This window comes from Cottoperca gobio, chromosome 7, assembly GCF_900634415.1.
Source record: "Cottoperca gobio chromosome 7, fCotGob3.1, whole genome shotgun sequence".
NCBI classification, from domain to species: domain Eukaryota; kingdom Metazoa; phylum Chordata; class Actinopteri; order Perciformes; family Bovichtidae; genus Cottoperca; species Cottoperca gobio.
The window spans coordinates 18,971,311-18,986,310 of NC_041361.1; the positions used below are offsets into that span (position 1 = coordinate 18,971,311).

At 41.6% G+C, this 15,000-nt stretch overlaps 1 protein-coding gene across 1 annotated transcript in view; it reads left to right on the forward strand.

Annotated features, from left to right (window-relative positions):
* The window catches only part of LOC115010484 (plexin-A1-like), a 224,802-nt gene that overhangs the window by 28,198 nt on the left and 181,604 nt on the right, over positions 1–15,000 (forward strand). Inside the window, 1 exon segment of the mRNA XM_029435054.1 lies at positions 5,594–6,984. Within this exon segment, the coding sequence (XP_029290914.1) occupies positions 5,797–6,984 (1,188 nt within the window). The 5' untranslated portion in view covers positions 5,594–5,796.

Below are 15,000 nucleotides of genomic sequence, written 5' to 3' on the forward strand. Positions count from 1 at the left end.
TTTGCGTTTGCGTTTCCATGCATATGGATGTACACAGTATCTGGGTGGGTGTGTGTCTGTGTGTTTTACAAGTATGCATTCATGTATTTGCATGTTCCTACAGTGTGTAAGCAACTGTTTCCCTGCGAGTGTGTGTTTGAATATTCTCAATGAGTGAAGTGAAATCATCGTGTCGTCTGCCTTTCTGCTAATCCTTATTATTGTTGAGAAGAAAACCGTGTGTGTATCAGTCTGTGTTTAACCACAAGGAATTGTGTGTGTGCATGCAGCTGTCCGTGTACGTAGACTGTAATTGAACCACTGTGTGTACACACACACACACACAGAGGACACTGTACAGAGACACACATTCTGTTTATTCCTTCAGCCTCACACAAAACACAAACACTTTTATTTCATTAGATTCACACACAAGTAGAGGCATGGGGGTCCAATTAATTTAGACGACATGGCATATTGTCATCAGTGTCGTCCAATTATTATTCCACAACAGATAAAACATGACTAAATGCAATTAAAAGGCACCGTCCTGTGACAGTTGAAACCTGGTATGGGTTTAAATTCACCTCACAAATAGAAAGAATTCAGATGAAAGGTCTGTATGTGTAGAAATACTGAATGAAACAATGCGTTAAATATAAAGCGATGAACAGTGCGCTGAGGTCAAGTCTCATCGTCTAGACACACAAATCATCCATTTTACCAAATACTTTGTTCCCACTTAGAAGTGCTGCACTTGCATCTCAGTCATGAATGGCTTCATGTCAAATTGCTCAGAGATGATGACTCTGAAAGGGTTTGTTACACCAAATGAACGTTTCTTATTTTCTTTGCCAGTATCTTGAAACAAGGCACAGTTTACAATCCCTCCCATGTATCAGAAGAAAATGACACTTGTGTTAAGTTTAAACCAGTTTGGTGTTAATTAGCAACAAGCAGCCTGTTTCACTTTACTGGCAGATGCATGTATAAATACAATGCTAGAAACAAGGTCTTTTTTTGCAGTTTGTATACCCGTCTGTGTTTCCTTTCAATTTATTTGAATTCAATGTAATATCCTCACCCTCTCCCTTCCTCCTTGTCTCGTCTTATCTCTGGCTATCTGTTAAAAGCGATGAGAGGAGGGTGTGAGTCGACTACAGTCTGCAGAATTAGCACTTGTCAATATTACGCCTTTTGGAAAATGGATTTCGAATAGAAATCTCCTCACGTTCACAGTGTGTGTCCGCCTCCTGCCCGCCTCCTGCCCCCTTTCTCAAATCTCCTTCTCCGCTGTCCTCATCCGACCTGTGCTGTAACTTTAACTTTGTTACCATCTGTTGCTAGAAGCCTGGAGTTGAGACATGCATTGATCAGATCAAATTCTGTATGCATACTTTGAGACGTCTGTTTTGCTGCATCTAAGCATTTTCAAAGCCGATTTCTTTGTTATTTTAAATCCAGCATTGTTTTTATCTTACTTACTCACTGTGTCAGCTGGCCGCAGGCGTGGCAGACTCGGGTTGCTTGGATAAATTGATTTGATTGGCAGACAAGAAGCAGTGCAAGAGAACAATCAAAAACAACGCTCAAAAGGTGAGCGCATGCTGCCAAAGGAACAAAGCCTGTCTGGATGTGGAGACCCGCGTTGTCCGGAAATGTGCCAGAGAAGGTATTACTGTACGGTGAAAAGATGCAAATCATCAGAATTTTACATGCTACATATAGCATATATTACCAAAAATAACTACTTTCTAATCGTCAACATTTTGATTAATACATTTTCTCTGTACATTTAACAGATTACAATTACATTTATTTTGTAATTTAATTACGTAACACCGTTACATGTAGTTACTCCCCAACACTCACTACCAGAGGTCAAAAACTCAAAGTAGCGTAATGTCGTCTGTAAACACAAGATAAGGGAGTTTCACATATGGAAACTATTGAAAGTAAAGTAAATAAAATCTAATGTATACATGGCATCTTTAACCTGTTGCTGCATTGAACATGCTGTTTCCTGGCCTTCTGCTTAAATTCCTGAAACAACTACCAATTATCACAACGCTAATTGATTAACTAACTAGGTGTTTTAGCAGCAGAGGTAAGTTAGCGCTATACTTTGCCTCTGCACTGTGCTCTGTGCCCCACCTTGCAGTCAACACGGCTCATACTGCTGATCATGTGTGGAGCCTGTAGAGGCCTCACATGATCAGCAATCGTTGGGCTGGATGCAGCTCAAAGCTGAAGAAAAGCCAATACACATTCATTTTTAAGTCCAAAGATTTCTCCATGTACAAGCTTCTTGTTAAAACATGGACTTGCAAACTGACTGCGAAGGCTTTTGAAAGGTCGGCAGCACACAAGGTTAAAATTCAAATAACTTGTTAAAGAGCTTGAACTTTTAGCATGAGGTGTAAACCCTGAGTGCTGTTACAAAGCCCAAGGTTCAGATTCATTAGTGCCTTTAAGCCATGGCTGCTGGTTATTTGGGGGATAACAAAGGTCTTGCTTTTATCGACAGGGTCATTTATGCAGGTGAAGCTACCAAGTAGGTCAATTCAGCTCATGTCCCCAATGTTTCTTCTTTATCCGGAGGAAATGTGTTTAAAATGGAAGATAGTATAAATATTTTGTAAGATTTGTACACTATATTTGCTTTGTGTACACACAATTTACATGCGGGCCAATGTTTTTGGTCGCGTGTCTGTGTAGTAAATAAGATTGACTAAGATGCAGGATTCACACACACACATGCACATAGACACAGACTCAGGTATGGATGTGAGCTCCGTGCTAAAGAAGTGGTGTGTATAAATTTGCCTAAGTGTTTAGCTAAGGTCTGTGGCTGTGTGTGCAATCGATGTGCCAACAGCAATAAATCAGCACGGGACAGACCTGAGCGCCTCAACAGCTTCATCTGATGTGGCAGGTGGGCTTCAGGATGGCCCTGACACACACACACAAGTCAATGCGCGGTAATTCAAGATTTTCTTGATTTAAAAACACACACACAATTATAACTTGAATTGCAGGACTGTTTGTGTTACCTTAGAACATTCTGTCTCATTTTTCTATCTGTTTTTTTCTTGTCCACACTTTTCAAACCAAATCTCTCGTCCGTAAACTCACCCATCTTTCTCTTTTGATCTAATTCAGACATTTAAGCAAAACCTTTAAAATCAGAAACTTGTTTTTCAGTTCCTCGTTTCCTCTCATCTCTTTGTCCCAGTTTAGTCAAACAGCTCCCGACATCATCAGCTCTCAGCTCCACTGGCTCCTAAAGCTATATGTCCACTGATTCTATGAGTGCTGCTTACTTTTCATTTATTTATAGAATTTACATCAGAGAAGGTGAGATGAGAATGCTGCAAAAATAGCCATCTTAACATGTCATTTAGTATCGTGAGTTACATTTCCTCTTCTTCTGGTGTTGAAGAAATGTCCTCTACTTCTTTTGGTGTTCTGTTGTTAATGGGTGGTGCATGAGAGTGTGTGGGCAGGTCTGTTTAATGTCAATTATGTCAGATGTGCTGAGCTCTGGTGAAGTCACTGGGATCTGTGAGAGTGTGTAAAAATCCTCATATACTGTACAAGTGTGTTGTATGTTCACATGTTGTGCATTTGTGTGTGTGTGTCTGAGATGCTAACAGTAGCTGTATTGTCCTGACAGGACAGGCATCATCATCTGGGCCACTGTAATCATGGCTGGGCTGCAGATGAAAGACACTATTGACAAGAAGTGAAGTGTCTGAGAGGGAGAGAGAGAGGAATGTAATGAAAGGGAGGAATGAGAAACAGCAGCAGAAATAAGAGACGAGAATAGTTAGCTAACCAAACTCCATTATCAAACAAGCCATTGCCTTGTGCTCTTTATTTAGCCGAGACTAAACTAATGAACTAATGAAAAGAACGTTGGATAGTGTGCGGTTATGTATTCTCATTGCTAATGATAGTAGCCTTTTGAACCACTATTTTGTTTCTGTGCCAAAGAAAGAAGATTGTTGGACAGATTTCATGCATCAGGTGGCATCTGTAAATATCTTCTTCTCAAGGTTGACCCCATGGATATATTGTGAGAACTGGATACTCTTGTTCTAAGATGGTGCGTGATCCTTCCAATAAAGGTTACTCAACAGGTGCCCTGTGTGTGGCCCGAGAAGTGTGTGCGTTCATGTAATTGTTCTATCTCTATAGATACAGTATAGGGACACTGAGATGATGTTTTAGGCTCTGAGAAAGTTTTCAAAATGTTACATCTGGGAATTATCGGTCATTTCTTGTGTCACTTTTTTTGAAGAGTTAGTACTTTTGATGTGAGAGCACATGCTGTATGTTTGCAGTACAACCATATTATACAGTAGAACATTTATCAATTTATACCCAGCATGGCCATGGTATCCATCTCTACCGTTACATCCTTAGTTGAGCCACTCCATAGTGAAAAAGTTACACAGAGAAAAAGAAGCTTACCTAGACTGGTAGCTTCTAAGCTTGCCAACCAGTAGAGGTGGATCAGTTTTGTCAAAACAAAATGACTTTGTACGTAGATAGCTGTGTCGTTTTTTTCACAACCAGGACATGATCCACAAACTCCTGCAGCATTTCCCAGAATTCTCGGGTAATTGTGTTACCATGGTCGCAGTCTTTTGCCAAATGGTTCAGCTCTCCTGTGACAAACACCACAAGCATTTGTGTAACGTTGACTGATTTACTTTGCTGTGCCCCCCAGTCCAAGCATGCATCGCAGCCATGTTGCTTTTGCATTAGAACTCCAAATACTTTATCTGTCCCCCAGTGCATTCAGGGATCGGCCCCAGCCGATAGTGACTCTGAACCTCGAAAGGTGGATATAGGAAGTGGGTGGATGGAAAATAGATGGATGGTCCATATCCCTGTCTTTTTTCCTTACATTTCCCCCCCACTGCCTTATTATTGAACTGGTATGAAGCCAAAGAGCTTTCACTTCTCTCTCCCTCTCATTGTCTCTCCCGTTTTATCGTGTTGGAGCAGTTCTCTCCCTTTTCTTTTTTTTGGAAGAAAGGTGCTTGTATTTCTCTGCTCTGTTGTAATATATTATAGGATTCTCCCTGCAGCCCTTCTTGTAATTTATGGATGTTTATCTGCTATCACAATGCTGCACATCAGTGGTTCACCCCTTGTGCAGGTGTCCTATTTTATATGTACTGTATGCATGTACTGTGTAAAAGAACATCTGCATGTTGCATAGACTTTTTGTCACAGGTTGCATTTTTGTGTATATGTATTTTTGTGTGTGTATGAACACTCCGTCTGCTGGATCCTTTAATACCTCCAGACAATCAATACGCAATGGTGCAATGTTTAGCCCTGTCTTCTTTTAAAAGATGAACTCCAGAGTGGTGCGAGCCAAGCGTCGAGAAGTCAATAAAGCAAAGCCGGTAGTGCCCTCATTTGTTTTTTTGGACTTAAGCATCGAGGCCTCTGAGTCTGTGGGCGAATATTTAGTGTTGTGTCATTTCGATAAAAACAAATGAATCCTTTTTGTCAGTTCTCTGTAAGTGCTAAACACAAGTCCATGAATGTATTGACATCTGTATTTGCTAAGATTGTGTTTTTTTCTCTTTCTCAGGGCTGGTGGCGGACGAGGCTGAAGATCAGGAGATGAGGTTATAAAAACAGCCGAGGAAAAAAAAAGAAAGAGGAACTCTCTTGGAAACTCTTCTTTTGTATCATCATACCCTGCAATCCTAAAAGTTACCGACTGACCCTGAAGAGGATTACACCCTCAAAAATACACACCAACTCGCTCACACCTCCCCTCCCCTTACCACCATGTCCTCCCACTCCAAACCACCTCTTCTCATCCTCCCCGTCCTCTTCCTTCTCCTCTCCCTTTCCCTGTCCTTGCCCTCCACCTCCTCTCCTTCCTCCTCTTCCTCCTCTCACCTCCTCTCCTTCTTCCCACCGGAAGGAGGTCTCACACATTTGGTGGTTCACAACAAAACGGGCGAGGTTTACCTGGGCGCTGTCAACTGGATCTACAAGCTGTCGAGTAACCTGACTAAGCTACGAAGCCATGTGACTGGCCCAGTCACAGACAACCCTCGCTGTTACCCTCCGCCTGGTGTCCAGTCCTGCCCCCACGAGCTGGTGCAGACCTCGAATGTCAATAAACTCCTGCTACTTGATGCTGCCCACAACCGCTTAATTGCCTGTGGGAGTACTTCCCAGGGAATATGCCAGTTCCTGCGTCTGGATGATTTGTTCAAGCTCGGAGAGCCCCACCACCGTAAAGAGCATTATCTATCCAGCGTTGCAGAGGCAGGCACCATGTCGGGTGTCGTGATTTCCCCAGATCTTTTTGGCGGAGGTGGGAAACTTTTTGTCGGGACTCCCATCGACGGGAAATCTGAGTATTTCCCAACACTGTCAAGCCGCAAGTTGATGTCCAACGAGGAGAACGCTGACATGTTCAGCTTCGTCTACCAGGACGAGTTTGTCTCCTCGCAGCTGAAGATTCCCTCAGACACGCTCTCTAAGTTTCCGGCATTTGACATCTACTACATCTATGGCTTCAACAGTGAGCAGTTTGTGTATTATCTTACCTTACAGCTCGACACCCAGCTCACCTCACCAGATGCAAGCAGTGAACAGTTCTTCACGTCTAAAATTGTCCGGCTATGTGTTGACGATCCTAAGTTCTACTCCTACGTTGAGTTCCCCATTGGCTGCACCAAGGACGGAGTGGAGTACCGCTTGGTTCAGGATGCTTATTTGGCCCGGCCAGGGACCCGGTTGGCGCGTTCACTTGGTATTGAAGAGCATGAGGAGGTTTTGTTCACTGTATTCGCGCAGGGTCAGAAGAACAGAGCCAAGCCGCCCAAGGAGTCGGCTTTGTGTCTGTTCACAATGAAACGTATAAAGGAGAAGATTAAAGAGAGGATTCAGTCGTGCTACAGAGGAGAGGGGAAACTCTCCCTGCCCTGGCTGCTCAACAAGGAGCTGGCCTGCATCAACTCGGTGAGTGTTTGATGCTGTAGCTCCCAGAAGTATTTTTGTGATCAGCAGTATGATCATGAAAATGCTTGTTTTGGCTTGTGGTTGTGTGTGCATGTGTTTGTTTGTAATTGGAAAACACAGAATAGGCTAGTTCACATCACTTTAGGTTTCAAGTACAGTTTCTAGTTCCCGGAATAAGGTTGGGTTGGACAGCTTGTCCTTACCTTGAACCTTGCCAAAAACATTTTAGTGGTGATGGGTTTTGGGTGTGTTCATATTAAGCATGTCTGGGGAGGTACTGTCTAGCTTTGAAGCATTTACACCATTAATTCAGTTTGTCTACGTAGGTGAGAATTATGATGTTGTGTGGTTTCAAATAATTGCACCGTGAGGGCTGAAAGTGCAGATAACTCTGCGGTTCTTAGAGAACTGCTGGGTAATTTTCTCAGTTGAAAGAACAGATTTGATGCCAAACTATACGGGAAACACCCCTAAAGGCAATGTTTGGGTGAATTCAAACATTATTATGAAAATTGAATAATAATGCCACCACCAAAGCCAAACTATCCACCCTGGCAGGATGGCAGGTCACCAAAACGTTGAGGTTTTTTTGTTAACCTGTAAGTGGAAAGTATGAATCTTGACAAATTCCTAAATGCAACAAAGTAATATTTTCCATTCTGGTTTGGTCCAAAGCAGCCAACGTGTGGGTGGGATTGCACATTTAGTGTCACATAGAGTAAATGCTGTCTCAGGTTTTTCCAATCCAGCATTATAGCACTATGGGAGAATAGCGGAGAGCGTAGGTTGATGCTTAGAGTATAAGTATATTGATGTCTGATTGTCAAGTAGTGGTTGAGAAGTAGTTACCACGGACATACCACAAATGAATATAATATTGTTAAAATGTCTCCACAGTTGAATGAGATTGCTCATTCAGCCTGAGGACAGGACAGCCGTCTCCTAGCCCGTTCATTTGTTTCAGAGTATTTCAGACTGTCCACAGGTTGCGGGTGGCTTGCCTTTTCTTTTTCTTCATAGATGAGCTGGCCTAAGGGTGCATGAGAGACATTGTGTGAGTGTGTGTCACTCACATGTCACACACACACGGCCCTGTATCCTCATGAATAATTCACCTGGTCTCACCTTCTGTTATTCAGACGGTGCTCCATAACAGCCTGCCATAAATCTCTGGTCTACTCTCCACCTCTCTTTCGCCACCTCTTCTTTCTTTCACTCTCTGCCACCCCATCCTTTGCATAAAGATTTCTTTCATTTTGCTAACCCTAATTTCCCTCTGCTCCTTCTTTTATCTAAACTTACTTGCTTTGCTTCTCTTTATTTCCCTCCCTAAACTCCTCTCTCTGACCTCTTTTCTTTGCTTTTAATTTTTAACCTTTAACCTCCCTCATTTTTACATTCTTGCTCCATTTGCTCCTCTTCAGCCTCTTCCCTATCTCTCTCTCTCTCTCTCTCTCTCTCTCTCTCTCTCTCTCTCTCTCTCTCTCTCTCTCTCTCTCTCTCTCTCTCTCTCTCTCTCTCTCTCTCTCTCAAGCCTTTGCTCTTTCTCCATCTCTCTCTCTGCCCTCTCCTTGACTCTCCACTGAGTGATGAGGTGTAGAGTGACTTATTGCGTAAAGCCAGTGCCTGGATGTGATCTGAAAATACAATGTGGAGGGAACCGATGATGCCAGTGAAAGAGGAGAGCGACAGGGAATGAAAGAAAGTGGGATTTGTTTGTTTTACCGGAGGATTGGGGCGATGGATTGGTAGAAAGGGAATATGTAGATAGAGGGCAGTGCTGAAGAAGAAAGGTACAAGTGAGGAAGAGTGGGAAATCAGAAGAATTATTGGGATGAAGGAAGAGGAAAGTACCACTCTGCCTCACAGAGGCTGGAGACTCTTAGTTGATAGCTAGTTGATTGATGGCTAGTTGTTGATAGACTTAAAGTATTAAGAAGAACTCTACTCGGGCTTTAACGAATAGTTTGAAGCTTCATTCATGACGTTGACATTTAAATCCTAAATCAACATTTGAATGCTGCACGGCTTCTTTCTTTCTTTCTTTTTTTTGCTTGTCTATTCATTCTGTTTAAAGCTGGTATTTCTGCACAGTTGCAGTTAAAGTTTAGGCTACACTGATATTATAAGTATTATTCTATTTGTAGAATTAAATTCCAGTGGTAAGATTGTTTCCGACTCCTGTGATCCAAACATTTCCAAGAACTTCAGAGCGTTTTGAAGTCCAAATGTATTGAAAAAAAAAGATGTTATCATTTCCAAAACTCACATCTTTCATCTAACAAAATATTCTGCTTCAATCCATATTTCTTTGCAGTAAAGCCTTTTAAAAACAACATTTTCACTGCAGTCAAAAACGATTTGATCTCCTGCTTGCCGCACACACCTTTTAATAACAGCACCATAAATTCCATTTATATAACCACAATAACAAGATAAAACATTTTTGAGAGTCATGATGTCATAAATATGATGACAGACATTCATAGTGTCATTTCAAAAACCTCAAAAGAAGCTTTTAATGTAAAAAGTTCTACTGACAGGCAGAATTTCAAGAAGCACAAAAGTGGACGTTTTCTCTCATTACAGTGTATACAATGTGTCAGACCGCTGGTGCAATTATGACCAGGGAGTTAGAATGAGCTTGCAGGTTCTTTGTTCTGCTTTGACTTCCCAGATGGCAGCTGCAGAGATCAAACCTGTAGTTATTCTATTAAGGGATGATCCCTCTATCGCTTGTCTATCATGCTGCATTGGTGCAGGCCCTCCCACTCATATTGCGCTGCAGAATGTAAGACATACGTTAGTGGTGCATGCTTTCATGTTGAATGGAAGAAAGTCCAACTGACAATATGATTTCTCAAATAACCGAATGACAGCCAGCTTGTTATATTCGCTAATTAAATGTTCTTCAATTGTCACGTCAAGACGATAACAACATTGCATCTCTGTCACAGGCCCACAGGGCCTTGTAGTATAAAGTGTACTACTGTATATGCATGAGATTATGCTAATGAGCGTACAGTTACATGATTGTCCTTTATGGCCATCTGTCGTTCTGCCTGCGATCGATCAAGGTCGTGTCAGCTGAGCTCGCTCTGGGACGTCGCTGTGATGAATTCATCATCTCGTACTGCCATGTTGAGCGTTTCCTAACTAGAGCCGTGACAGGCCTTTCTGTGCTAGTGTCATGTGGAAACTTTCATATCGGCTCATTTCAAGGGACAAGGTCGGGTCAGTCAGTCAACACTCAGCTTCACTCGAAGGCTATCGAACTTCATCAAGGTGTACAGCACTTCTTTCAGCACTGCGTGAAGATCTATATATATGATTTTTTGAATTCTAAAAGATGTCAAACTTTTCAACTTCTTTACAAATGTTTTATATAACTCTCGCATTCATATGCCAGTAGATTTCATTGACCACTTGTATCCGGTTTATAGCGACTAAAAGGTGGGACTTTATGGTCAGAATTCAGTTCAGGTCCAATTCCAACTTTCCTGTCAAAGCTCAGGAAGTATAATTCAGAGAGAAAGTATGATGTTTCAGTCCTTGACGATCACTGCAATGATTTGAGTTGAGATTCAGCACCTCTGCTTAAGCACAGAGGACTGTATAACCTGTAGATTGTAATGTAACATATATGAAACCCACAAAACACGAGAGATACTTTGCCGACAAGACGGGCATCTTGCATCTGTGCTACAATGTCCTGTCGCATCTTGGGATCATTTTGCTTGGTCTGATGTTTGCCTTGTAGTCAGTAATGCCAGAATGAACATATTGTTTGAGAGAAAATGGATAAAAAACTGTGACTGGGGTGAAAACACAGAGGAGAAATGGGATGAAGCAAGTGGAATGGACAGAAATGTGGGCAGGCAGATGGACAATGACCCGATCTGTAAGGCCTGCTTTAACATCTAGCAGAAAAGTGAATGTTAACCCCAAGAACCCGACAGACTCAGTCCGTCTAACCTCTGAGTCATAACTTAGTGAACTAGGAATATAAGTACGTCATACACATGTTGAGCACAGCCTTTCTAATCGGACAGCCCTAAACTGTGAATGGGCCAGCCAGTACAGATTTAATGCTGAACATTATTTTGTCCTCTTCAAGGTTGCTATTCGCAGTGTCTTGAAGTCTTTGCCCATGTTATGACATGGTTGCAGGATACATGGCACCAGCAGGTTTCTGTGAGTCATCCCAGGTGCTTTTTTTGGTTAGCCTTTTTTCTCCCACAGCTCCACACCATGATGGGTGTGGCCCAAAATGTAGGTCTCTCCCCCTACATCTTTATGTCCACTCATTATCAGAAAGAGGCCAGTGTTGAGTCTTCTGGGAGTTAAAGCGAGTGGTGGGTGACCTTCGCTGGCTGCGGCGGGCTGCCGTCCAGCTCTACAGCTCTGTAAGCAGGCCGACCAGCAACGCTACAGCCTCAGCATGACTAATGAGACTGATTCAGACAGAGAGAGGGAGATACAATCCTCTGTGTGTATACGTGTGTGTGCTTAGGACTCACTTTATCTCCCGTTTTTCTGCAGCTCTCTATATACTTCTCTCTGTGTGTGTGTGTGTGTCCACCTCTTATCCTGGCCTCCAAAGAAGAGGGACAAAACAACAGAGGAAACAAACAAAATGGGCTGATAATAAGAAAAGTGTGTGTGTGTTGGCTGCAATGACAGAGAGCAAGAAGACTCTTTTGTTACTGCCCCCCCTCTCTCACTCTGTCTCTATTTTTCTCCAAGCATTATAGTGTTTATTAATATTTATCAGTGTTGATCACTGCTGGCCAGGATTATAGTCTATTTCTGTGGCATTTTGTATTCTGTCTTCCTGTGTGTGTGTGTGTGTGTGTGTGTGTGTGTGTGTGTGTGTGTGTGTGTGTGTGTGTGTGTGTGTGTGTGTGTGTGTGTGTGTGTGTGTGTGTGTGTGCTTCATTCTCCTTCTATCTCTCCATTGTATGTTCAGTCTCATTACTGTTAGCTTGTGCCTCAGTGGATGGATCACCCACATTGCATCATGTTTTGATCCCTCTGGTGAGGAATATCCTTAATGGCTCTGCTTGCATCATGCACACTAATACTTCTTTAATATTTGTTATAGCAAAGTTATCTGGTTCACAGTGACCTTACAGTGACTTAGGTAGACCCTAACTCTAGCTAGTACATATTTAGATACAGTCTTTCAGAGTGGGGGGGGGCGGGAAGCTAATTCAGGCGTTCAGGCTACCGTAATTAAAACTCCCATTCATTTTTAGCCAAGGCGATGTTTTGTGACTTGCAGTTGGAGGACTTCCAGTTGAGTTGGATGAGTATGAAACTGTCCTGGTTGAATCATCGGTGCAAAAGATGAGCAACTGTGTTAGTAAAAGCTGGTGCTTTGGAAAAATGTATCAAAGGTTCAGGTCTGTGTGGACACAAATGTAATCTCAAGATTCTGTTGTGTGCAACGTTGTCCGCGAGCTGAGGCCAAAGACTACACTTTGTGGAAACCCAATAAAACGTTTAGCTGCTTAAAATGAACAGAATCTTGGCTAATTTTGGATAGATTTAGCAGACGGGTTCAGTGTTTGCTCCCCTTTGCAATGACTGAATATATTACCCCTCTGATTCATGCTTCACAGTAATTTGCAATGACAAAAAAAAAAACATTATTTCTCAGATATTAAGTGGTACATACATATGTATTGTTAAAGAGGTAATAGTTGATTTTCAGCCCAACAACAAGCTGTAAATGGAACCCTGACATTGACTAATATGATTTTATAAATGTATTATGGCCAACAGTTACCTCCTCACATCACTCTACTTGTAGCTCTGTTTGTTCTCCACCAACTCCTGAAGGGAACATCTGGCTCTTTAGATCCTATTTTTTCCTAGTAAAAGATATGTCTCCTGTTTGGTGCTGAACAGGTAGTGCATATTTAAATGATCCAGGAGACTTCTGTGCTTCTATGACTATAATTTATGATACTGTGAGTGTTTCAGATCCAGACTCTTTCAGTATAATTGTAATTGTTGTCTAAACTATTGGTGAAATCTAAAGTAAGATCATCAGTAGAATATAAGCAAATATCCACAATCTTTGTCTCTTCCAGAATGGAGCCTGATAAGCCTAGAAAATAAGAGGTGTTTAACATCTGGCATATCTTGATGTGCCTTATTTTTCCAGATATTGACTAGTTTCTTGAACGGGTGAAACAACCCTGAAAACAGAGACTGTTATCTCGGGCCACGGGAAGAATTCCTCCCGTGTTTTCAAGAAATCAAGTTTTTATGACTCAGTGGGAGACTAACTGACTTGTAAAGATGAATTTGTCTGGCAGTGCAGTGATAAATACATGCTGCGCCAGCGTGAATTGCTGTCAAATGCTGTCTAGAATACAGCCCATTGAGGGAAAGACTTTTTGATGAGGTGCAGTTTTCACTCCTGCCTCTTGAGACATTTTGATGCATGACACTGCAAAATATGACACACCTTGAGGCATTTTAATGACTACTGCTCAATCACCTCCCCATATGTTTTTGTCTTGTGATAGTTCCCACCTCAGGCTGAATCACATGGTGCCCACCATGCTGTGAAATCTTCATCATTTATAGTGAATTCTCAATAGGGGAATTTCTCAGATTCAACACAGAATGAATGGTTCCTGTGAACTAAATTTACTGCACAGTGGTGTTCATTGTTAACTCTCACTCTTGACAAAGTGGATTAATGGCTGCTTTAGGCTCATGAGAGTTTCAGCTTGTTATGGATTTGGCAGTATTTTGGAGCTTGTGGCTGCTTAGCCTTAAATCTGTATGAGTTGGACCTCACCAGTAGTCTGACAGAGATTTCTGAGTTGTCGCTGAGCAGAAACATGGACCATGATACTGCAGTTTAAAAAACCTCAGTATTAGAGTGTCACATCTTGAAATGAACAGCTCTTATCTGTCAAGAATGCTGGATTTAGACATGGTTAAGTTGTGCAACAAATCACTAAAGCCTAAACTATGCTCATCTCTGTGTCAAATATCCTCCATGAGTCCACCAAACAATCTGCTCAGAGGGAACACAATGTGCTGAAATTCTAATGCATACCTTCTATAGATGCTTAACTGGGTCAAAAAGCTAGCGTCTTCTTCCCGCTACACAAACCTGCGCTGGCCTCTGCAGCACACCCACAAACTGCTGACCTGCAGCATCTAATGAAGAGTGTAATTATTTATTGATGGCTATTCATGCTGTGTTAGTGTGGGTTTATGACGGACATGTGTGTTTGTGTAAACACTCATTAATATGTTTTCTTTATTTATTCATGTATATGTGTGTGTGTGTGTGTGTGTGTGTGTGTGTGTGTGTGTGTGTGTGTGTGTGTGTGTGTGCAAAGCAGTCTGTCCCAGTTGTGTTTGGGTTTTCCTGCTAGCTGCTCAGCAGGTGCTGTGAGATGAGTTGAAGCTTAAAGACATGTTTTGGTTTTATATACTGTATATGGGTGTGGAGATGATTGCGCAGACACACACACACACACACACACACACACGACAGTAAACAGATAATATTGAAAAAATATATTTGAATTTAATTTTCCACACACTTAACAAGCTTTTCATCAGCATGTCTTGTGTCTCAAATATGTATTTAAAATAAAACACATTAAAAAAACACATTCATAACAGGTGTATAAATGACCTTTACTCCAGTGAATTGGTTTCTCCATTGAGTATTTTAAAGATGATTGTCCAGTATTATTAGTGTCTCTTAAATAGCCTGAAGTTGTTGAGCAAAATGTGAAATGTTTACATTTTTTTAGGGCTGATCCATTCAGAAAAAAACTATCTCATTGGGATTATTTCAGTGATTCAGGGTATTGGAGGGAATGATAATTTTAGCATAATTATTGTCATTTTCATTGAAAAATATATTTAAATGATAATAGCGGATTGTTTTGCGAAGATCTGTGCCAAACAAAGTTTTTATCTTAAGTCTATAGAATCGATTTGTAGGCTGGGACATCTTTGCACCACAATACTTAC